The 26,096-nt window shown below is 38.6% G+C and overlaps 1 protein-coding gene across 2 annotated transcripts in view; it reads right to left on the bottom strand.

The window, feature by feature from the left end:
• Positions 1-26,096, bottom strand: part of RGS7BP (regulator of G protein signaling 7 binding protein) — a 134,935-nt gene that overhangs the window by 45,599 nt on the left and 63,240 nt on the right. The window contains exon 3 of one of the 2 annotated variants that reach the window (XM_075543031.1): positions 1,228-1,358. In XM_075543031.1, coding sequence (XP_075399146.1) covers positions 1,228-1,358 — 131 coding nt within the window. Of the gene's footprint in view, positions 1-1,227; positions 1,359-26,096 lie in introns of those variants that run through there. The other variant, XM_075543032.1, reaches the window with a different exon arrangement.

The raw sequence follows: 26,096 nt of genomic DNA, 5'->3' as shown, positions 1-26,096 counted from the left end.
AAATAGGGGAGTCAATGGTGTTAGGTGTCACACCAAGGAGACAGAGAGAGAGTGGGAGTGAGGTCACTGGCATTAAGGAAACATCAGCAAACAGTGATTTCAGTGACAACATGGGCTGACATACTGCTGGTGTAGCTAGATTTGGGGGAAAATATTACTGGTATCCAGTCCATTAAAATATAATAAAAATTAAGATCATTGCTTTGTATATGTGTTTATAAATGAACGAGAGAGAAAGAGTGAGTGTGTGCATTAAGGAAAGAGACAGAAGACACGTGCCTAAGTCAACCTATGTGTCTGTCATGAGAGTCTCTGAGCTTTCAATTTTCTAACCACGGATTAGGGATGTTAGGAGCTACCTTCTCTAAACTTACTCTTGGATTAGTAGCAGAAGCCAGGATGGGAGACCGTGTAAGGTTAGAGTCTAGGAAGGAACAGGGGAAAAAAATCCATGTCCCACATGGGGAAGATAAAACGCCCTGGTGGTGGGTTGGCTTAAACATCCAACGACCAAAATAGCAAAACCCCTTTGTTTCAGTGCCACCCAGAATGCACCGTGCTGGAATAGTTACTTATTGGGTAGTGCTGAGTCTACCCCATCTTCAGAAATGTGCCTTGATTTGCAAACCAATCAGAGTAATTCGATCCATCTGGCTATCACGATCTTAGCTGCGTAGGTACAATTAGAGTGAAGCTTTGGACATTGGCTTCACAGCTGGGAAGAGACGCTCTCTCTTTCTGAAGGTAGGATGTGCAGATATAATGACTGGTACAGTTGAAGTCAATTTGTCCATGTTTCCTTTATAGTTTTAGCTAATTTGAATGGGATTTCCTATTATGAATACGCCTCTCTATTTTCCACCGAGTTCTCCTTTTTAAGTCTTTAGGACACAAAAGATACCATTTGTTTCATTGTCAATGAATCCCTTTAGGGAATTCATAGCATTCTTGTATATCATTTCCTATCCCAATAAGGCAATTTTACATTTTTGGTCTCTCTAACCAAACCCACATCCACAGGTGGTAAAATAATAAATGCAAGAACTGTTTGCATTGTGATTTCTGATCCAACTGACCAGTGTTCTCACGCACTCCATGTTGACGAGGACTGCACTTCCTGACTCAGACGTGCAGCGAAGACGTCTTCAACCCATACACGCACTCTCCAAAAGATGCGTTTTTACTGAACGTTCCTCTGTGTTTAGGCAACACATTAAATAGGAATACCTTTTCGGTGTACCTGCAGAGAGCCCAGAAGACAGATGGATTTCAGCATCTCTGTTGTGTACATTTCTAAGCAGCACTGCAGCTGGATGTAAAGTCGACAGATTTCAGGATGGATCTCACCATCTTCGGGGCTGCAACAAGACAGAAAAGCTGTGAACGTGCTCAAACTCCATTCTCCGGCCGCTTGTCTCCTCCATGGGAGGAGCATGTTCGACGAGGGCTCCTGAGAGCCTTGAGTCTAAAACATAAAACTTCCATCTTTCAAATCAATGAACTGTGTCCCTTTCCTTACAGAAGAGTCCTTTTAGCCAGCAGCTCATAATTTTTCCCTCTTCAGGAACACACTTGTTTAATTTTTCTATTTAACAACTTAAAAATAACAAATGTTTTAAGTAATTCAGAACACCAGATAGTTTCAATTTGGCAGTTGGGATAAATTTTCAAAATACGTTTTAAGCAGAAGGGTCTATAAGAAGTGAAGAAAGGAACTAACGGAGCTATTATTCAATTATTAGCTATAAGACTTTGCTTTAATATTAATGCCCTCTGGCACAATATAAATATAAAGCCAAGTTACAAAATCAACTTTTAAAAAGTTCTTTTTGCATGTGTGTCTCCATCTAAGGGCTATTCCTTTATTGCTTGTTATGATTAATTTCTATAAGGTCAAATGTTTCAATTAAAAATGGAAAAAGAAACTTAATCACATTCCTTTTTTAACAAATCATTTTATTGGGGGCTCTTACAGCTCTTATAACAATCCATATATCAATTGTGTCAAGCATATTTGTACATATGTTGCCATCATAATTTTCAAAATATTTCCTTTCTACTTGAGCCCTTGGCATCAGTTCCTCTTTTTTCCCTCTCTTCCCCACCCTCCCATCCTCATGATAATTCTAAATCATTATTATTTTCATATCTTACACCATCTTCTGTCTCCCTTTACCCACGTTTCTGTTGTTCATTCCCCTGGGGGTTGGGGCGTTTATGCATCATCATTGCGATCTGTCCCCTCTCTCCCCCCACCGTCCCCCCGCCTCATGGTATCATTACTTTTATTTTTGTTTATGAGGGGTTTATCTGTCATGGATTCAGAGTGTTATCTGTACCAGTGTAAATACTCTGGTCTAGATAGATTTATAAGGTAGAACTGGGGTCATGATAGCATTAAAGAACTAGAGGAATGTTGTGTGTTTCGTCAGTGCTATACTGCACCCTGGCTGGCTCATCCTTCCTTGTGACCCTTCTGTGAAGGGATGTCCAATTGTCTACAGATGGGCTTTGGGTCTCCACTTTGACCTCCCCTTAATTTACATCCATATGATTGTTTGTTTTGGGCCTTCTGAGGCCTGATACCTGATCCCAGTCACACCTCGCGGTCAGATCACACAGGCTGGTGTGCTTCTTCCATGTGGGCTTTGCTGCTTCCCTGCTAGATGACTGCTTGTTTATCTTCAAGCCTGTAAGACCCCATTTGCTATATCTTCTAATAGCCCGACACCATCAACTTTCTTCATCACCCATTTTGTCTTTAGCAATTGTGAGAATCACAGAATTGCATGCTAATAATTATGATCAACATTTCAAAGCTTAATAAAAAAGCAAACGTATGTCCTAAAATGTATTCTAAAGCCTTCCATCCTTTTTCCACTGACTGTAACAAAACACATATCATGTGAATATTCTAAAACATGGAGTGATCAATTTTATTTTTCTGAAGCGTGGATAGATTGGTTGCTGATTAAAATAACACTCTATATGTGCCTAAACTAATATGTACTGACTAAAGCAAAGAAGATAAACAGATAAAGTTTAGAGTTTATTTAGAAATGAAAGGATTTAAAAGTGAATTCTGTCAAATGTCTTAATGTTTGATCACGATTTCTAAGCATGTCCATTTAAAAGGCAATGCAATTTGATTCAGTGATGCAGCATGTGGACTGGATTCCTTTTAAAGTGGCCGGTGGCAAAAGTCAGGGGTAATGAGTGATCAGAACAAAGATCTTAGCTTCATTTTTACTTAGCTTCTGGAATCCTGGTAAAAATTTGCATTTACTAAAGGAGAATTATTTTCCAGTTTCTCTATTTATTTAGTAGATGAGCAAGAAGTTCTGTGACAGTATGGCTTACAGAACAGAAGGAAGAGAAGAATTATTTGCCTTGTTATCACTGATGTCTACACGATCATCTTTCTTATGTAACATCAAAAGGAGCACCTCCGAAGAGCTAGGGCGCATTAGTGGGCCTTATCTGAATATTAAAAGGCTGCATTACTTCCACATTTTGGTCTCACAATTCCAACTCTAAGCTAAATTTTGAAGCAGGCAAAGTGTTTGGCTTAAGTCCCAGATTTGATTTCAGACTTTCCTCCACAGGTGCCTTCCGCCTGTAACTGTCCTCTTACTATTTTGGGATGCCTCACACAACCGCATACATCTTCAGCCTCTTGAATTATCTCTCACCTATGCCCAGTCCATCCTGTATCATTAGTCCCTGCATGGATAATAGCCATTAATGATTTCTGTAATAAAAATGATCCTGGTATATTACTTGATAATATATTAATTGACTTTGGTATAAAAATTTGATGATAATGTTATATCCCAAAGACAAGGTAGAGGGGAAAATATTTTCTGACTGGGAGATTTTTTTCTGCTCCTATTCATCATCTGAATTGCAGCTATTTATTTTCACCTCCCTATAGCATTGACCCTGGCCGCTCACAGAGGTTAAAAAAACAACAAACCTACACCAAACAAATTGAGTGTGTGCACTGTGCATTGGATGATTGGAACAATTAGTCAATAGCTAAGCACAGTATCATTCCAACCGTGGAACATTAATATTTCAGAAGTACAAATCAGATATTATAGTTTAATTCCTAAAATATGCAAACTGCAAAGAGAGAATATTTTATGTAATTTAAACAAATGGTCACCTTATTAACTTATAACTGAGGAACAAGTACATTTTATTATTTTACAGCTATAATTGGAGAAAGACAGAAATGCTGCTGAAAAAGGCAAGCCAGAATGAAGATTAAAATGCCTAATCAAAAATTTCCTTGAGGGCTATCTTTTTAATGCCTTGGTTACCCATGGGGATCCTAGAAACGGTGGAAACATTATTCCTTTCATAAATGTTATGGGATGGAAGTGAAAAGGTGTTATGAAAAATACAATCTGTATTAACAGAATTAATTGGTGCTAACATTTCTTTATACATTTCCTCATTAAAATTCTATGCACAAACTCTTACCATACTCTTCAGGATCTTGGAAAAGTGAGGCACAGAGAAAGAAAGAAACTAGGCGATTTGAAAGCACCAGAGCTGGAGTCAGAGCCTGGGCAATGAAGGAAAGGCCACGAAAACAGCGACTGAAGAGCGGTGGGAAAGGTAAGATAACCTTTATGTTAGTCTATCAGGATTTCATTCATTATCTCTTTGTCGCATCTCAGAGTGGGGAAAGTGCTCAGTGAAGATTCTCTAAAGCCTTGAGTCAGAATCATAGTTTTTCCTGCTTTCAAACCAAGTTACATTAAACTAAGAATTTATATATATTAATCCTCCCACCGTAGAATTCAAAATGATTCATTGTACTCCTGATTCCTAAAAGTTCATCCCCAAGAAAGACAAATAGTCAAATGGGTTATAATATCTGTGAACTAAAATGCATTTTTGAGAACAATTAAATGCATCTAGATTGTTTTTATATTATCAGAGTAAGGATAATGGAGAAAAATCCAAGAAAAAGTAATTAAAAGGCTTTGAACTAGTGAGGGCTAAAGCACATGTTCTAAGGAGTCCCTTCATTCAAAATAATTTCAGATCTATGAAATGGATGCGACTTAACTTAGAACTAATCAAGGAACAAGTGCAGGAGAGTCGCCCCCAGGTGATACTCACTTGATTCAGACATTGCATGCAATCGTGACTAGATTGAGATTACATTATAGCTTGTTTGTGTTCTATTGCACATAAGGCAGGAGCTAACTCTATCGCTTAGATTAATTAAAAAGTCTCATTTTTATTCAGAGAAAATCCAAAAAGTTTGTTTCAAGAAAATTTCAGTGATTTAAAGCTTAAGTTGAATCCTAAAACATTTCATCAATCTGCTGTCAACCAGCAATTTAAAAAGGAGAGTTAAGATTTAAAAACTTAATATGACTTAAGAAAATTGAACTGTTACAGAAACAAGTAGACATAAATACCCATATTACCTAGTTCGCCTCCTGACAATGGAAACTCTATCTACTGTGAATGTTCTTATTTTATAATAAAAAAACCAATATGATGAACAATAAATAGAACCTAAAATTAAAGAGATTGACAATGTTAACTATTGGTAATGATGTAGAGTAATAGAAACTTCCATATATTACGGGCAGGATTATAAAATGGTTCAACTTCTTTGAGAAAAATTAAATAGTTTCTTGTAAACTCATGTAATCAAGAACCAGACGTTTTGAAGGAAGAAGTCCAAGCTGCACTGAAGGCTTGGAACTGACAAGGCTCCAAGAATTGATGGAAGACCAATGGAAATGTTTCAACAGCTGATGAAGACTTGGAAATACTCACAGGTCTATGCCAAGAAAGCTGTAAGACAGCGTGATAGGTAAATTTATTGTGCCAACCTGGCCAATAAGCACATGTGGGATTAATAAGGTCGCAGTTTAATTGAAGGGCAAAGAGATAAAAGGCTTGGTAAGCCTTACCTTTCTGTCTCTTGCTCTCTGATGATCCGACCAGTGTGTGGCTGCCTTAGGTAGTTCTCTGCCTCAACTTGCAAGCTACACTACCTGTGGGATGCCCAACCCATGTACCGTGTCACTCTAGCTTGAGGTTCCTTCAAGACCTGCTTTGCCACACTGCTGATGTTTACATCACTTGAGCTGGGGACTGTCAGAGCCTGTCATCTGGCTGACTCTTGGTGACCTGCCCTGCTGTTTGCTGCCTGTGTCTGGACTGCCTCTATTGCTCTACAGAAGATTCAGCTGTCTGCTTCCTTGAATTGCACCCAGAAACCCTCGTGAGTTCAAGGACTGCCATTATATTAACTATCTCACAGAAGTGAGTTGAACTGAGCCATCTGTACTGCTGTGTGGGCTAATTAGCTGTTTATTTCTTTGTATTTATCTATCTATCTCTCTAGTTATCTATCTATAAAATCATAAGTGTCCTGGCTTTGTTTCTCTAGAGAACCCTGTCTCGCACCGACAGTTACCTAGCAAACAAAATAATGGTGGCCCCACAAAATGAGGAAATTATCGGTATCATTAATGTCATAGGGAAGTAAAATTTTACTGAAGATAATTCAAAGTAGTTATAGCAGCACATTTACAGAATATATTTGATGCATTGACCACTAGTCACACAAGACCTGATGAGTTATGGGACGATATCAAGGGTATCATATATGAAGAGAGCAAAAAGGTCATTAAAAAAGAAGAAAGAAATAAAAGATCAAAGCGGATACCAGACGAGACTAAAACTTGCTTTTGATGGTAGAAGAGCCACAGCAAAAGGAAGAAATGAAGTAAACTAACTGAACAGAAAATTTCAAGAGGCAGCTGAAGAAGATAAAGTAAAATATGCAGGAAGCAAATGCCGAGAGCAGATCAAGAAGGAAAAACATGCCTAGAATATGTCAACCTGAAAAACTGAAGAAAAAATTCATCCTGAATTGCAATATTAAAGATTCTGTGAGAAAAATATTGAACAATGCAGGAGGCAACAAAAGAATGATGGAAAGTATACACCGAGTCACTGGACTAAAAAAGAATTCAGCCATTTCAAGAGGTAGCATATGATCAAAAACCAATGGTACCGAATGAAGAAGTCCAAACTGGACTGAAGGCATCAACCAAAGGCAAGGCCCCAGGAACTGATGGAATACCAACTGAAAGCTTTCAACATGGCCGTATTGAGTGGAAGTACTCTTCTAGGCCTAGAAATCAGGAATACAGCTACCTGGACAATTGACTGGAAGAGATTCATATTTATACCCTTTCCAAAGAACAGATATAGAGATCATAGAGCAATATCATTGATATCACATGTGGGTAAAATTTAGCTGAAAATCATTCAAAATGTTTGAAGCAGTACATAGAGAGGGAGATTCCAGAAACTGAAACAATTCAAGCCAGATTCAGAAGAGCACATGGCATGAGGGATTTCATACTATTATTAGAATGTCCCCTGTAGGTTATTTATATTATTTCACAAGAAGCTGATAATGCTGCCTCCAATGTGGACCAGAGATATAAGTAATCCATAAATGTATGACTGGATTTTGAATTCACACTTAACAGTAAGCATATGAGGTGGCCCTGGTTTGCATTTAGCCTTATGAAGTAATTCCTGAAGATGTGGATGCTTTTACAGAGTGTGGTGAAGATGGTGCTGGCTATGAGAACGAATAGCATCCTGGGTTGTAACAGTTTACCTTAAAGTAAGCAGCCATCTAAGTGAGGTGTCAACTAAGCCAACCTTAAAGGAGCCTGTGTGACCCAAGGACTGTTACTAACAAAATCCATGATCAGAGGAAAACATTGCATTAACCCTTACATTCTGAGCCCCCAGTCTGCAGAATACTGTGGATGACAGTGAAAACCCCAAATCTATTTGTAGAGTCCCCACATGGGTTAAGGCTCTGTTGAATTCCCCTTAAACGTAGACTAGGGATGTAAATAATCTTGCCCTCAGAGTGCATTGGGAAGTGGAATACTTCCACCCCCCTAACCAATCTTGGGAGAGCAACTCTCCCTAAGTGACTGGCTTGTGTGTGTTCTTTATTTATTTAGTGTGTGTGTGTGTGTGTGTGTAAGCAAGAGCTTTATATCAAGAAGTAATTGTATATGTGGAAAACATCCCATCCCAGGCCAACTCAAGTCCCTAAGTCTGATATATGAGTCCCATAAATCCTTCTTCAGACACATGGAACCACAGCAGTGATGCACAATGCAGGAAGATCACAGGCTGGTGGTGCAAAGTCTTGTGGATCCAATGGGCATGGATGCCTTTCCAGGGTTCCCACAGGTCTCAGAGTGACAAGCAGAGAGAGGGCGGGGAGGTTCCCAGGATCCTCCTTATGAGAAGGTCACACTCACAAGGAGGCACCATCAGGATGTGACCTGATTAACAGATTAGACTCCATCCCTACACTTTCATATCTTCAATTTGACAAGAAATGATGGAACTACCACAAGGAACTCTTGTTATTATATTAGAATCAACTGCAAATACAAGCATGCAAGCTAGAAACTGCTGGCACTCTCTGTTCTATTATCCTACCACCTTTATTTCTTTTTGTTAAGATCATTTCATTGGGGACTTTTACAGCTATTATAACAAACCATGTCAAGCTTATTTGTACATATGTTGCCATCATCATTTTCTAAACATTTAATTTCTATTCGAGCCCTTGGAATCAGCTCCCCCTTTTCCCTTCCTTTTCCTACCTTCCCACCCTCATGTACCCTTAATAAATTATAAAGTACCATTATTTTCATATCTTACCCCAACTCCTGTCTCCATTCACTCAGGTTTCTGTTGTTTGTCCCCCTGGGGTGGGTTGGGGTGGGGGTATGTGTCGATATGGAGATAGCTGTACTGGGAGCTGCATGGTCATGAGCCATACCCTGACTGCCTTGGGGTAGCACCTGGAATAACATTGTAAGCTCATCTGTCTTACATACTACATGTGTCCTCATCATGGACCTGATCCCACTCCATGAGTTCCATCTGTAACTTACATCGATGTGGCATTAAGTATGTCTATCTAACAGTCTTATTTGCCCTCCCGTGTCCATTTTAAAGCTATGTATTTCAGCAAACCTTGGTACCATTATGACCTCATGCTAATGGTTTCCCCCATGTGGCTGATGTGTCTCTGTAATTGCTTTACCTTTGACCCATTCAAGACCTAATAAATACTCTATTTATTGAAAAAAAAAGAATTCATGCATTTGAATTATGGAATTAGTGATGAGGATCGAAAGTACTATGGACTGCCAGAGTAACAAACTAATTTTTCTGGGAAGAGTAACCATAATTCTCATTAATAACCAGAATGGCAACACTTTCTCATGTACTTTGCACATGTTATAGAAAGAGACTCACTCTTACTTCCATTGAGCCAATTCAGACTTCCTCTAAGAGCAGAACTGCCCCAGTGCCTTTAGGACACAGTAAAACCTTATGGGAGTAGAGAGCCTCTTCTTTCTCCCATAGAAGTCAGAGAAAATGGAACTGAAACTTCATCAACACAGTGGCTGCAACAACGGGCTCAAACATAACAATAATCGGGAGGATGGAGAAAGACTAAGCCGTATTTTGTTCTGTTGTATTTGGGATCATTATGGGTTGGAACTGACTTGAAATCAACTGACTTGATTTCACCTAACAATTCAACATCCCCACGATCTGGAGAAATAAAACATATTTTTGAAAAGGCCTCCGTAGAACATTCACAGTGGCTTTATTTAGAAAAACTAATACTGGAAAACAGTCCAGAGGTTATCAATCAATAGGAGAATGGATTTAAATTTAGCATATAGCTACAATAGAATAACAATAAAAAGTAAATCCTTGATGTAAAAGGACATATGAATAAACTCAAAAGCATTACCTTGGATGAAAAAATGTTTATTCAAATAAGTAAATACATTATAGTCATATTTATATAAAGTTCTAGAAGAGGTAAAAGTAATCCATTATGGAAAATGTTAGAATTCATTGATGGTACTTTGAAGACATGTGTTTCCTTATATACAACTGTAATAAAAACATGAGCAAATACTGAACTTCAGTTAATCATATACATGCTAAACTGTTTAGTGGTAAAATGTCCCGATGCCTGAAACTTCAAAAAATAAAAATGTGATTTTTGGACATATACAATGATGAACAGACATAGAGATAAGTGAAAAAGTAATTGTAATGCCCATACAATGTTCACTGTAGATTCCAGGTATTTATTTAATGGCTAAGGATTTACATTTCCCCAAATAAGTATATGGAATAAATTGAAAACAAAGTCAAGTAAACAAAAGCAACAACTGGGAAGTTTTATGACTAGTAAGGTCAAATTCAGGAGGAAACACACTGGAGGTTTTAGTTATGAAACACATTGGCATTGCATCCGTCTGTGTTTCTGCCAAGGTTGTCTGACTTCGGTGGTCTGGGCAGCTGCTAACAGCTTTTTAAAAAACAGTGTAAATGCTCTTGTTTTCACTCGATACTTGTATAATAAAGGAATATCGAAAAGAAAAAAAATGCTCTTGTTTTCATAGCCTGCCCCAAATGTAGAGGTTTATATATTTAGTTGATGGCAGCATGATGTAATAAAAGGAAAATGGTTCTGGAATCAGAAAACTTAGATTTAAATATAGCCTTTGCTGCTTAAAATGATGACCTCAGGGAAATCACTTTACTTTCTCTGAAACTCAGTTCTCTTATTGCAACATAGGGGGTAACAACTACGTATGATTAAAGTACCTCAAGGTTATTGGAAGGAAAAGATGAGAGCATGTGTAGGAAAAAGTTAAAAATGTAAAAGAATTGCCAACGTGGGCCCTGATCCATCTTAGCATATCAAAGTTGTGTTTACTAAGTCTTTTGCTTGGGTATAATTTTGAATTTTAAAAACTAGCTGTTCCATAACATTCCTTTTTTGTTCATAATTCCCCAATACGGATTTTGTCTATAAACAAGCCATAAGGCTGAGGGAAAATGAAAGTGTGACCCTACTTACAACCAATCACTATTCAGCACTTCACAGATTTTTGTAATGGTAGATTAACAGTTGGACTTTGTCAGCTAGCAGAGATGGCAACTGGAATGTCTGGCTTGGGAAATATCCAAGCTCAGTTTGGTTGGTCACCATTAAGCCAAGTATGAAGGAACGGCTCAAGAAGCCAAAAGAGACGAGGGAATGACAACATATTCTTTGCTTTAGTTTTTCAGAGAAAATAGTTCGTTAGGGAGGAAAGAAATTAAATTATTTCCCCAAGGCTAACAACAACAATAGTGGTCATCATCGGGCTGTCTCTTAGATACCCACAGAGATCCCCTCTTATAAAGAGCTATCTTATCTCTGGGCCAACTTCAGCGACAGCGTCAGAGCCCCATCCTCTAAATGGTTTCCATGAAAGGGATATTTCAAGGTGACCCCATGAGGTTATATAATCAATTGACACAGGGCCAATCAAAGAGTTGGAGGGCACACAGATATGTGTGCCTGTGTATGACCTAGTTAGTGTTCTATGTTTTGCATTATTAAAGTTAATTTTAGAATTTATCCAAGTTTATGAAGAACTCACAACACAGAACAAATGCCCAAGGCCTGATAAATGACCATCATTTCACAGTGAAATAACCGAACTAGACCGCTCACTGCCATCCACTTCTGACTCATCAGGACCCTCATAAGAACTCTGCCAAAAAGAAAAGCACAGCTTATCGAAAGAATAGAAATAAGGCATTTCTAAAGGTACTTGTATGTATTATAAGAATGTCCCCCTTTTTCCATTTCTCTCTCCTAACCATCACCCCCGACAATTTTTAGGAAGCTATGTTTTTGGTGGAAATGTCTCCTGTGTTTTCTTAATAGAGTCAAAGCAAGTTTGGTTCCCCCAGGAGCCTTTGAAAAAGTAATTGCAGTAATTCCCCTCACTTCACAGCATGCCATTTCATGGGAACATATGGTACGGTGGGTGACTTCCTCACCAGTGAACAGGAGTTGGGATCAAACTCTGCCCTGGAGCTATTTGGGCTCAGTCAGGAATGAACCTTTTTACATCAAAGTGAAACCTGAAGTGAAACGGAGTGATCTTTTGGTGACTATGTTATGCAAAGCAACTGGGTTCATGGAGGTCAGAACCTTTCAAGACTTAGTACCATATTCTGCTTTCCATCTCCCCAGTGGCATTTTCTTTGCCCTGTGGCAGTGTGGGAAGCAGAGAATGGAAAGAGTGTGTATGGATGAATCCTTTATTCTTATATCTTAAGAAGCCTGGCAGCCTGGGTTCCTGGGGTGAAGGGACGCCTTCATCCTTGTGAGTTCAAGATGAGTCCCAGTCACATTCTCATGATTAATGTTGTCCTCCACTATCTCCTCCTTTAGTGCTACCTTAAAGTTACCTCTTACAAGCACATAGCTGATTGGTATGTAGCTGGCTCTGTAGACAGCCACTTACCTGCCCCAGGCACTGGTATTAGGTTACTCTTCCTAAGTACTCAGGGACCTTTAGGGTTAGGGTACAGCCCACTTTGTTACACGTGTGGTTGCCTGTAATTAGGGGGCTTGCATGTCTCCCCATCCTGCAGTGTATATAAGCCTTGGTTGGAAATATATTTGCTCTCTCTGCAAGGACTTGGCTCTTGAAGCCATGGCAAGCAAGGCAGTCCCAGAGGTGGGCACTTGCATTCTGTATCTTGTCTGATGCCTCTTTAACTTTATGCCTCAATTACACAACCCCCCTTGGACACATTCCAAAGCTGAGATCCCACATGGTAGAACCTTTGCCATTTCCTCATGACCCCAGTTAGGAGAGTTGAAAATTAAAGGGTATATTATTCATTTTTTCCATTAAAAAGTGAAAATGCTTATCCTGTCTATCTTATATAGATAAACATGAAAAAACAAAAACAAACCAAAAACCCAACAAAATATATGTTTTAGTTTTATCGTGTCTATCTATATAAGACAGGCAGGATAAACAAGCCCAAGGAGAAAACAATAGGACTGATGGTTCTGAGGACATGGGAGAGGGGGAGGTGGGGGAAAGAAAGGGGCAGCCAACAAACCCAGGGACCAGGGAACAACAAGAAATCTAAAATCGATGGCAAGGAGGGCATAGGATGCATGGTGGGGTTTCATTAAGTGCCAAGTAGCTGAGAGGAATTAATGAAAGCCGAATGAAGGTCGAACATGATAGTGGGAAAAAGGAAATAGAGGAAACAACTAGGAGGCAAAGAATACTTACAGAGGTCTAAATACAGGTACATACGTAATATATTTATATATAATGATAGGGACATAGATCTATGTATATATATTATATATTAAATACTAAGGTAGCAGATGGACATTTGCACTCCCTCAATGCAAAAACACTTCGTTCTAACAACCTGAAATTCCATGAGGCTCACCTTCCTGACACCATTGCTGTTGGTGGAAGATATGTAAATAGTAATAATTTATCATTTATCATTGGTTCATGACGGAGGGAGGGTGGGAATGGGGGGCGGGGGAATATAAGGAGCTGATACCAAGTGTTCAAGTAGAAAGAAAATGTTTTGATGATGGCAACATAGGTACAAATGTGCTTAACACAATGAACATATGGATTGTTATAAGAGCTATAAGAGCCCCTAATAAAAATGATTTTTTAAAGCAGATAGAAAACCAATAGTCATCAATTTCCTGAATTGTATAACTTATTATGAAATCAGACTAAAATCCTACTATTCCACTGTACACTATCTGTGACTGTACAAGCACTTTATGGGGAACTTAGGAGCAGGTGGTGACATTTTTGGGTTTCCCGAAGAGATCTTGTGGACATTTTTCAGGGCATTTGACTTTGGGGTTACTTGTCATGATTTTCTTTATTTTTTATGAAGGAGTAATATTCCTAAAACCTATGCTTACTGACAGAGAGAAAATTAACATTTACAAGGCAACATTTCCTCAATCTCCAAAATAAAACACCTTTCTCAATCCCTCTGGCCTCCCCTGCTCCTTCTCCCCACGCTTTTTTGGCCCTGGGTCTCTCAATTATTTTCACTGATTTGTTCAGTGCAGTACTCTTCCTTTCCTCTGATTGGGAATCGTGTGGGGACTGCAAACAACTCTTCATGTCCTGGCCTTCCTGGGCCTTATGATTCTGTGGCTGATGGAGTCTGAATCTTGGATTCCTCTGCTGGGACAAAAATGAGCAACATGGATTTCTAGACCACAACTCCTACCTGCTTCCGACAGCATATTTTATCTTTAACAAAGAAGTATATGCATGTTACCATATTTGAATTTAGAAAAAAATTACCTCTAAAGTCAAGGTTTTCAACCTATTATGAGTATTGTTTTCACCTAATATCAATGCTCTATTAGAGTTCTTCAAAGGTCAGTTATCACTCAATTATGGTTTGTTACACTGGACAGAATTCAACTCATTAATTTTCCATTATAGGCAAAATCTGGGTCATTAGCTACAGCATGTGCCCAATTCCTGCTTCATCCACTGCACCTTTCAGTGTTTAGTGCAGTAAACTGTTGGTTTATCTGGGGTTCTCTTTCTAAATTATTTCATTCAGTTAGGCGATGCTTTATTTCTCTTCAGTTAAAGCTATAGGTTTCACCCATATTGCCAAAAGCAGTGAAAAGGCTTTAAACACCCCGAGATAATGGGCTGACCAATTTTGGCTAATTCCACTAACCCAAAAGAGAGTGTTTGATACAAAATGAATTCCTTCCTAATTTTATTTAACTGCAGCATTAATTGATACTTTATGGAAAACTGTCTACTTCATTGTGGCTTCCAATGGTGGTGCCCCTCTTACATACGAAAGAGTATTTATGTGGAGCAATGATTTGTGCAGAGGCAGATCACACGAGTTCCCAAATATAGCCAATACAGTCCTGAAATGATCTTTTTATAGATTCACAAAAAGAATCAACCAGATAGGCTTTTTGAGGAGGAGTTAGGAATAGGGTAAGATACTATCTATCTGTTGTCATAGTGATAATGGTAATATATAGCTTTCAGTGTGTGCCCAAGCTTCAGGGCCAGCTTAACTCTCCAACCCATTCTTTAGTTTATATGAAGCCCTTTTATATAAAATGAAAAGACTTAGTGCCAATAGAAGAGGCCAGAATATATATGAGTGGGCTACACAGATTGTGTGAAATAATGCAATTAAAAGATGATGAAATTTTGAGTAGACTTCGTACAAGAAGATGGATGAGGAAGGCATATTACAAAGACCCTCTACAATAAAGTGTAACCAAATGAAGCAGATAGAGATGAAAATCTTAGCACCTGAGCTTCAGAGGAAAGAGTAGAGCAGCACTTGAATACTAACTAGAGAAAATAGCTAGAGAGGAGAAAGATGTCGGCTTGTTCTGATGTGGTGTGACTGTAAGCAGCTCTGCTTGGCCAGGACTAGCACAAGCATCCACACTGGTGGATGATGTCGAGAAAGGTACTCTCCATCCTCTGTCACCAGAGGAGAGGCCCGCTCCCACTCGCACCCACCCGTTAATAAGTTACACACCTTTGCATAGCCCTTGCTCTGCCTGGAATGAGCGTCCCATCCTTGTGGATCTAACTTGGAGGCCATCAACCCCCATGATGTCCACCTGATCAGAGCAGCAGTGACTGCCAGACACTCAGCTATTGTAAGCGGGCAAGAATTCATTCCGTCACCATCTGTCTTCAGATGCCAACTGGGCTCAAACAAGTTCCTTTCCAGAAAACAGTTTCCAGGTGTCAACCACAACCAGGCCTCAACAAACGACTTCTGCATCAGATTCCTTACTTCAAATAACAGGTGGGTCAACAGTAACTCCACCCCATACCTTCCCCCAATCTACATCCTGGGAATTCCTTGGCTGGTGAAGGGTGCGCAGCCATAAACCTTCCATAGTTTCTTCCTCCCTGAGACCTGGCCCTGTACTGGCTTCTCCCTTTCTTGCTTTGTTTAGCTATTCTTGTTTTTTAAACCCGCCCCCCCCCTCACTTTCCCTTCCCTTATTCTTTCTCAATTTCCTCAAATTTTAAAACTATTCTTTACTGTTTGGTTTTCTTTTCCTCTTCCTAGTGTTGCTAATTGTGCTTTTTCTCTTTTCCTCTCTTTTTATTCATTCAATTATTACATTAGTTGTTTTTCCTAATTTTTGTTTTCCTTTACTTGTTTTTCACCTATACTTTTAATTATTTTCTTTTATTGGCTGTTGTTTGTTGGTGTTTTATTATCTTGGGTCTTGTTTGTTTTTCTTGCCCTACCTTATGAAAAACAGCAACTCTAACCATATAACCCCAACCACATCTCTACCTCATACAGCCACACCCACCTGCCTAGGGTCATCATCCAATACTGCGTCATCTGATCATTATTAGATAGCCAGAAACATTAGATAAACCTGACCTCACCCATGCTGTATAAACAGCACAGCCACATTCTCTAGTAAAGTCACCAGGAGACAGGCCATGATTGGCTACAGTTTTACCAATAAACAGTCATTAATTAAATGTAAGTACAGCAACAGCACAATTTTTCAGGAAACGGACCATTTGATTTCATACAAAAAATGATTGAATACTCAAGCAAGTGATCAATATACAGAGCCAGAAGATCTTTCTTGGGAGGAAAAGCTTTGAAATTACCTGAAAAGGAATTCAAAAGAATGGTATTTAGAGTCCTTCAGTGGATCAAGCGAAAGATCAACAAAAGTATGAAAAACAGGAAAATCTTTAGAATTCAAGAAACCACTACAAAATACATTTAAAATTTTAAACCATACAAATATAATAAATATAAATTAAGAAAATTCATATTAATATTTCAGAAGTAATGCATAAAGGGGCAAAGCATTAGAATTGATTCAAAGGAAGGCTGGCCTAGTGACCTTGAAGATAAATCTCTCAAAAATAATCTGCCAAAGATTAATGCAACAAAATATGGAAAAAAAGTCTGTGGTTATCAGGACCACTATCAGAAAAAATATTTTATGTATAAATGGAATTATAGAGCAGAAAGAAACAACAAAAGCACAGGGGAAATTATTGAAGAGTTTCCAGAAGAAAATTTTCCCAGTATGATGACAACCAGGAAGATATATATTCAAGAAGCAGAATGAACACCAAACATGATAGACGCCCAGAAGAAAATCACCAAGACTTATCATAATCAAACTTTCTGAAACCAGAGAATAAACTAATCCTGAAAGCAGTTTGGGTAAAACTAAATGTTACCAAGGAAGAAGAGCCAATAAAACAGTGCTCTGAGTTCTCAGAAGAAATCATGCAGGCAAGAAAGCAATGGGCTGATGTAGATAAAGGTTTGAAAGATAAAAAATATATATTTCAATTAAGTATCATATATCCATAAAAACGTCCCTTAAATACAATGGAGAAATTAAGCCATTTACAGATAAATAAAAATTTAAACAATTTGTAAAAAGTGGACCAAGCTTACAAAAAATAGTAAGGGAAGTTCTTATAACAGAGTACTAACACAGTAAACAACCTGAGATTGATATACACTAACATAACATTGCCCAGAAATCAACCCAGCTATACAGGTATCTAAAGTAAAACAAAGCTACAAGAATGAAATGGGAAACCAGACATTTCATCAATAGATAATGAAACAATTACAAAACAAATGCAGGGGATAGTGTAGTTATGGAACTTTTAAATGGAAAGAAGTCAAGTAGATTTCAAGATAGATCGGACTATTTAAAACTTTGGCAGAAACTAATAAATTACAAGGCTAAAAATACAAAATAACCCCTTCTACCAAATAGATTTCAACTCAGAATGGCACTATTAACCTCGAAGGAAATGAATACACTTCAACAATTTTTTTAACAAAGGAGTAAATAAAAAGTTTTGCTTTTGGATGATGTCAAGTTGGTTCTGACTTATAGAAATCCCAAGTACAACAGAATGAAACATTGTCTGGTCTTGTATCAGTTTTACTATTGTTATGTATAAACTCATTGCTATAACCCCTGTGTCAAACCATCTGCTTCGAGGACTTGCTCTTTTACAATGCTCTCCTGCTCTACCAAGCATGGTGTCCTTCTCCAGGGACCAGTCTCTCCTAACAACATATTCAAATACTTGAGATGAAGTCTTGCTATCCTTGCCTCTAAGGAGCATTCTGATGGCAGTTTTTCCAAGATAAATTTGTTTGTTTTTCTGGCAGTCCATGGTACTTCGAATATTCTTTGTCAGCACCAAATGCATCAATTCTTCTTTGGTCTTCCTTCTTCAAAGTCCAACTTTCATATGTGAATGATGCAATTGAAAATGCCATGGCTTGGATCAGGCTCAGTTTAGTCTCAAAAGTGACATCCTTGCTCTTCAATGCTTTAAAGAGGTCTTCTGCAGTAGGTTTACTCAATGAAATGTTATTTAATTTCTTGACTGCTGTTTCCATGAGCATTGCTTTTGGATCCAAGGAGTATGAAATCTTCAACAATCTAAATCTTTTCTCCATTTTTTATGATGTTATTTATTGGGTCAGTTTTGAGGATTTTTGTTACCCTTACATTGGGTTGTAATCCATATTAAAGGATCCAATCAGTGTCTTCCCCAGCAAGTGCTTCAAGTTCTCCTCACTTGCAGCCAGCAAAATTGTGTCCTCTGCATAACCCTTCCTCTCTCTAATCCTGATGTTCTTTTCAGATAATCCAGCTTTAGGATTATTTCCTAGGCATATGAAAGAATTCATAAACTCTAAAACAGTAGCAATGAAGAAAATGACAAGAAAATCAATTAACAAAATGAATTCAACAATAACATAAAATTATGTATAATAAATAAACCAGCAGCATCACGAAAATAAAACACACCAAAATGACAGCAATAGATACATATACTCTTCAAAAATTAAATTGAATGTAAATGGATTAAACATACCAGTCATGAGACAGAAAGTAGCACAATGGATTAGAAAACAGGACTCATCAGTATGCTGTTGATAAGAAACACACCTTAGACACAATAACAAAAATATACCCAAAATCAAAGGATGGAAAATAATATGTCAAGTCAATGCTGATCAAAACAGATCAGGAGTGGTAATATTAATTTCTAATAAAATAGACTTTAATGAAAAATCTAACATAGACAAAGAAGGCATTATATAATGGTTCAAGAGTCAATGGTACGAGAAGACATAACTATAATAAATATATATGCACCCAATAGACTACATCAACTGTAATAAATATAATACAGAGCTATAATATATAAATATGCACCTCAGTACACATTAATCCAATTCTTACAGAACTGAAGAGACAAAGAGATAACTCTTCTATTAAAGAAGACTTTAATATACCACTTTCAGTGACGCATAGAACAACTAGAAAGAAATTCAACACAGACACAGAAGAACCGAACAATGAATTCACCCCATTGACGTCGTAGGTATAATGAGCACTCCACCAAACACAAGAACAAAGAAAAAGAATCACATGATCTTATCAATTGATGAAGCAAATGCATCTGACAAAATTCAAAACTTATTCCTGATAACGCAATTAACAAACTAATAGTAGGAAGGAAATTCTTCAATATAGTACAAAGCGTGTATACAAAGCCAATGGCCAACATTATATGCAATGGGGAGAAACTGAAAACATCCTTGGTGAATAGGAACCAGATAAAGATCTCTTTTATCATCAGTGCTATTAAATATTGCTATCTCCTCAGCATATAGACTGAACCAGCATGATTAAAGGATACAAGACTGAAACACCTTCCCTATTTTAGGCCATGCATAATTCCCCTGTTCTATTTGAACGAGTGCCTCTGGGTTCATATGCAGATTCAGCATGAGCATATGAAGAGCTCAGGAACTCCAGTTCTTCTCAAAGTTATCTATAGCTTGCTATGCTCTACACTGTCAATGCTTTTGTATAGTCAATAAAATACAAGTATACCATATGGTAGCCAACTAAAAAGGAAGTGGGGAAAGGAAAAAATAATAAAAAAGAAGTGGGTAGCAGGGGCACAGGGCACTAACTCACCCAAGGGGAGGGTATTGTTTATATCTCCACAGGGAAAGAGGGACCAGACTTCAACCAGTGTTCCAAGATGTGATTGCAACATGCCGGCATGGAGTAGGGAACCATTGGAGAGTTCTAAGGGGTTGGCCCCAATCCCAACTACTACGTGAACACCTGCCCCTCCCTCCAGAAGAATTTATTTCAAAGGACGGCACTGAATATGCAGCTCCGGGAGAGGGACATATGTGATCTGAGCACACGGGAGCAGATGAAGTGGGGGAGGAGAGAATGGAGCACATCCTGGCCCACCAAACCTTGAAGACGATGTTCCAGATTAGAGCAGCCAGTCCACAGAGAGGACCACATGGCTGGCCCCATTATGAGACATGATGCCCCTCATTGACCCATAGCCCTACAGGGGACAACACCAGAGACACAGTGTGGGAATTGTACCTGATCTGATCCCGCCACACCAAGGCAAAACACTAAAGGCGGTGCAACAGAACAGCAAGGGAATGGAGCAACAAGGTCCTCAGGGAATGCTGAAGGTGGACTTTGGGGCCAGGACTTGGTGCCCCCCAATAGACTAGACTGGAGAACAAACAGTCCTTGAACTAACTACAAGCTTTTCTTTCTTGTGTTTTGTTATGTTCTTTTGCCATTGGTTTGTTGTTTTGTTGTATATTGTTGCTTGGTTTTGCTCTGTCTTGTTTTTGTGCATGTTATTATCTCTGCAGGTTTGTCTAAATAAGATAGGCTGGATGAACAATCTTGAGGAGAAAACAATGGGACTGACAGTTCCGAGGGGACATGGGAGAGGGGAAGGTGAGGGGAAAGGTAGTGGTGTTAACAAACCCAGGGACAAGGGAACAACAAGTGATCCAAATGGGTGGTGCGAGGGTGTAGGAGGCCTAGTAGGGCGTGATCAAGGGTAATGTATCCAAGAGGAATTACTGAAACCCAAATGAAGACTGATTTGATAGTGGGACAAGAGGAAAGTCAAAGAAAATAGAGTAAAGAGCTAAGAGGTAAAGGGCATTTACAGAGGTTTAAACAAAGGCATGTACATATGTAAATATATTTATATATGAGGATGGGGAATATATCTATGTGCATATATTTATAGGTTTAGTATTAAGGTAGCAGAAGGACACTGGGTCTCCACTCAAGTACTCCCTCAATGCAAGAATACTTTCTTCTATTAAATTGGCATTCTATGATGCTCACCTTCCCGATACAATCACTGAAGACAAAGCAGGTGAATAAGTAAATGTGGTGAAGAAAGCTGATGGTGCCCGTCTATCAAAAGAGATAGCATCTGGGGTCTTAAAGGCTTGAAGGCAAACAAGTGGCCGTCTAGCTCAGAAGCAACAAAGCCCACATGGAAGAAGCACGTCAGCCTGTGTGATCACAAGGTGCCAAAGGGATCAGTTATCAGGCATCAAAGAACCAAAAATCATATCATTGTGCGCTCACCTCCCTGATACGATCGCTGAAGACAAATGGGTGCATAAGCAAATATGGCAAAGAAAGCTGATGTTGTCTGGCTATCAAAAGAGATAGTGTCTGGGGTCTTAAAGGCTTGAAGATAAACAAGCGGCAATCTAGCTCAGAAGCAAAAAAGCCCACATGGAAGAAGGACAACAGCCTGTGTGATCACGAGGTGTCTAAGGGATCAGGGATCGGGCATCATTAGAACAAAAAATCATATCATTGTGAATGAGGGGGAAAGTGCGGAGTGGAGACCCAAAGCCCATTTGTATGCCACTAGAAATCGCCTTACAAAAGGATGTACAGGAGGAGAGAAGGCAGTCTGGGTGTGATGTAGCAACAATGAAACATACAATTTTCTTCTAGTTCCTAAACACTTCACCCCCGTCCCCCAGTATCATGATCCCAATTCTACCGTACAAATCTGGCCAGACCAGAGGATGTACACTGGTACAGATAGGAACTGGAAACACAAGGAATCCAGGACAGATGATACCTTCAGGACCAGTGGTGAGAGTGGCGATACTGGGAGGGTAGAGGGAGGATGGGTTGGAAAGGCAGAAGCTATTACAAGGATCTACATGTAATCTCCTCCCTGGGGACAGACAACAGAGAAGTGGGTGAAGGGAGATGTCAGACAGGGCAAGATATGACAAAATAATAATTTATAAATTATCAAGGGTTCATGAGGGAGTGGGAAGTGGGGAGGGAGGGGAAAATTAGTAGCTGATGCCAGGGGCTAAGGTGGAGAGCAAATGTTTTGAGAATGATGAGGGCAATGAATGTACAAGTGTGCTTTACACAATTGATGTATGTATGGATTATGAAGAGTTGTATGAGCCCCTCATAAAACAATATAAAAAATACAAGTATACATGGTTTTGGTATTCTCATATTTCAGCAATAAACCATCTGACATTAGCACTGATATGCCTTTCTGCATCAATTAGTAGGATCCTGTGATTCTTTAATAATGTCTGTGCTATCAAATATTGCACTAGAAGTCTTAGCCAGAGCTATGCGAAAGGGAAATTAAAGGCATCTAAATTGACAGCGAAGAAATACAATTTTATTTTCAGATGATATGTTCATATACATAAAAAATCCCATAGACTCAGCAGGAATGGAATTGAAAGACTGAGCAATGTGGCAGTGTCCTTGATAAACAGAAAAGTCAGCCACATTCCTTTATACTAACAAAAAGCCTTATGCACAGGAACCCAGGAAGGCAATACCATTTGTAACGGCCACTCATAAGATCTAATACTTCAAAATAAATCTAACTGGAGAAACCAAAACCCCACACGAGAAAGGCTACAAAGCACACTACTACAAGAAACCAAGAGATCTACATAATTGAAAGAACATACCAAGTCAATGGATAAGAAGAATTAACATGCTGAAAATGTCAGTACTACCAAAGTGAACTACAGATATAATCCCAATCCAGATTCCAAAACCATTTTGTAAAAAGATGTCCAAATGAATCATCATCTTTATATAGAAAAGAAACATAGAAAAGCAAAGAACTACAAAAGAAGAAAAACAACGTGGAAGACCTATTACTTTCTGATCTCACAACCAGCGAAATAGTCGCAGTAGTCAAAAGCACTTGATAATAATAATATACAACAATGAACGCATAGACCAAGGGAACAGAATTGAGGACTCAGGAGAAAATCCATCCACTTCAGACAGATGATCTGTAAAAAGGGACAGAAATATATTAAATGGGAGATATAATCTCTTCATTAAATGGAGCTATCACAATTGGATTTCCATTTGCAGAAGAATGTGACAAGATCTACATCTCACACCTACACAAAAATGGACTCAAGATGGATGAAAGACCCAAACATAAAACCTGGAATTATAAAGATCATCAATGGAAAAATAGGGACAAATTAGGAATTCTAACGCATGGCATAAATACACGACCACACATATCTAAAGTATACATACAACAAAAAAAATGGAGATGACTAGGATCTTCTAAGAAGTTAATTACTTGCATGAAAAGATTTTTACCAAAAAAGTAAAAAGAGAACCCACAGATTTGGTAAAAAATGGAAGCAATGACAGGAGTCTTAGCTCTAAATCTTATGGAAAATATTCAACATGTCAACAATTAAAAAAGACAAATAATCCAATTAAAAGTGAGCAGAGAACATGAACAGACACTTTACTACAGACGTTCAGATGGTCAAAAATACATGAAAAAATGCTTGTGATCAAGAAGTGCACATTGAAGCAACAATGAGATATTATTTCACCCGGCATTATAGAAAAGCTTAAAAAAATGCATCTTCTGTGAGGAATGGTGCTTTCCTAAAAAGTTGGGACTAGAAAGACTGTATGATCCAGCAATCCCTCCTAGAAAAATAAAAGTCATGACATGAATAGATATATACCCCTCAGGTTTACTGCAGCACTGTTTGCAACAACTTAAAGATGGAAATAACCAAAATGCCTATCCATGTAAGAATGGAGATAAGCCTTTGAAAAGTTAAAAAAACAAATAATGGATTACTACACATTCAAGAAAAACAATGAATCTGTGAACACCTTACAATGTGAATGAAGCTGGAGGACCTATGCTGAGTGAGACCGCTATTATAAAACAATCAAGAAAAGGTTTTCACCGTAATACATTCTTTGATGGTCACAATGGGTGGAAGGAAAAGGGAGGTAGGGGAAGTCATGGGGTTGAGGGTAGACAATGGCTACTTTGGGTAAAGGGAAGGCAACATACAATAAGAGGGCATTTGGCAAAAAATTATGGAGACTAGGGCAGATACTCAGAGACTTGCAAGGTTAAAGGCAACTAGAAAATAATGTTAATACACAAACCTACAATAGAGGTGATCTATGACTAGATGACTAGATGGACATAGTAGCTGAGCAGGTGTGGGAACGAGAGTCTGAGTAATCTTACAAACATATATAGAGTTTTCAGGTGAAGTTTGTATCTATGTGGTTACTTTTACTGCAAATGTATGCATGAGTGAGGTGGGCCACACAGGTGAGGAAACTATAAAAATTTCTTAGACATCACTGAACACCTTGACAGAATGAATTGCTGGCCCTGGGGGATCAGGATCACAGTTTCGGGGGACACTACAGTCTATTGGCAAGTAGTTAGTGATCAATAGTACTTGTTGAACAAACGAATAGCCGTGCAGTATTTGACCATATACATGTGCCATATCCTGTTTAACTAATTTCCTATTTGGGGACATTTGTGCTGTTTCTAGATGTCGTTTGCTATTATAAGAAGGGCATGATGAATACATATACAGCTAAATCTTTCTGAAGATACTATTTCCCTTAGGAAATATTTATTTTTAAAAGATAATGAAATCTTAGATCTATTGTCAAACTATAATTTTAAAAGATTTTGACAGGGGATACAAGTATCACAACATCCGGTTCTACCAGAGGACCGCTTTTTAAATGAAATTTTGGCAAAGAGACCCGGTACCTGTTAGGACGAAGGGGCATTGATTAAAACAGCAATTCAGAGATCAGTGAAAGCAGGGTCCCAAACACATATTCCTATTTTTAAATGCTTCTGAGGCAGACTAATTGTTTGTTATATGGATATTTCTCCTGATCAAAAGGGGGGCGGAGAAAGGAAAGGAAATTGAAGCAATTCTGGGTGGTTAATACACATGGACGCTTAGTGGCTCAGGAAGCCTCATAAGGCAGGCCGCCAGACCTGGAGCCCTTCCTCTTCCATCACCTGTTAGCTGCGGTTGGGCCTACTCCTTTCTTACTCCCACTCACGGGTTCCTCATACATAAAATGGGTTAACAGTGCTCATCTAAAAGGATTGTTATTACAAATGAAATGATCTATAGAAGGTGATGGATTTATACTAAGCTGTCCAATATTAATAAGCAGAGAAAAGAATGAGTTCAGAGAGCTATTTGCCTACGTTCCTCCTTTGCTTACAATAGGATCATGAGAAGACTGCACACCGATGATGGCTTGTGGTCCAAATGTGCCCACAAAGATGTTTTGTTTAGCCTGCAGTTTTTAATTTTTTTAAATCCACATAAAAATCTGGATTTCTTGTTTCTTAATGAGTCAAAAGGTCTGAGGGCAGTAGGTTTTCTCTTCAGAAGGGTAGCTGGTTGCTGAAGGGCCACTCACATTCCTCCTGAAACTCTCCAGCCTGTTCATTGGCTTGCTCTATCAGTGTAGCAGTTAAGACTTGCTAATGGTACTTTATTGCTGTTGTTAGCGACCATCAAATCGGATCTGACTCATGGGAACTGTACGTGCAATAGAAGGAAACGTCACCTGACCCTGTGTGATCCTGTGACCAGTTGTAAGCAAAGGCTTCCCTGGTATTTGGCACACCCTGCGCATTTTAGTTCTCCTCGTTTGTGTTGGAAACATGGTTCAGCTCCTGACTAAATGTACCTCATGAGAAGTGCCGACTAAGAGCCTGTGTTAGGCTGGATTATCTAGAGAAACAATTCCTGACAAAAAAGGGGAAAAATAATACTCATCTATGTATAAAAATAGCTTTATTTTAAAAAAGGAATTATAAATCAAGAATGCATCCCAGCTTAGTACAACTCAAGTCCATAAGTCTGATGCTAAACCATAATAAGTCCCTCTT

Source organism: Tenrec ecaudatus, chromosome 2 (genome assembly GCF_050624435.1).
Source record: "Tenrec ecaudatus isolate mTenEca1 chromosome 2, mTenEca1.hap1, whole genome shotgun sequence".
In the NCBI taxonomy this organism is placed as follows: domain Eukaryota; kingdom Metazoa; phylum Chordata; class Mammalia; order Afrosoricida; family Tenrecidae; genus Tenrec; species Tenrec ecaudatus.
The sequence above is the reverse complement of the archived record's forward strand: the minus strand, read 5'-3'. Positions and strand labels throughout refer to the sequence as shown.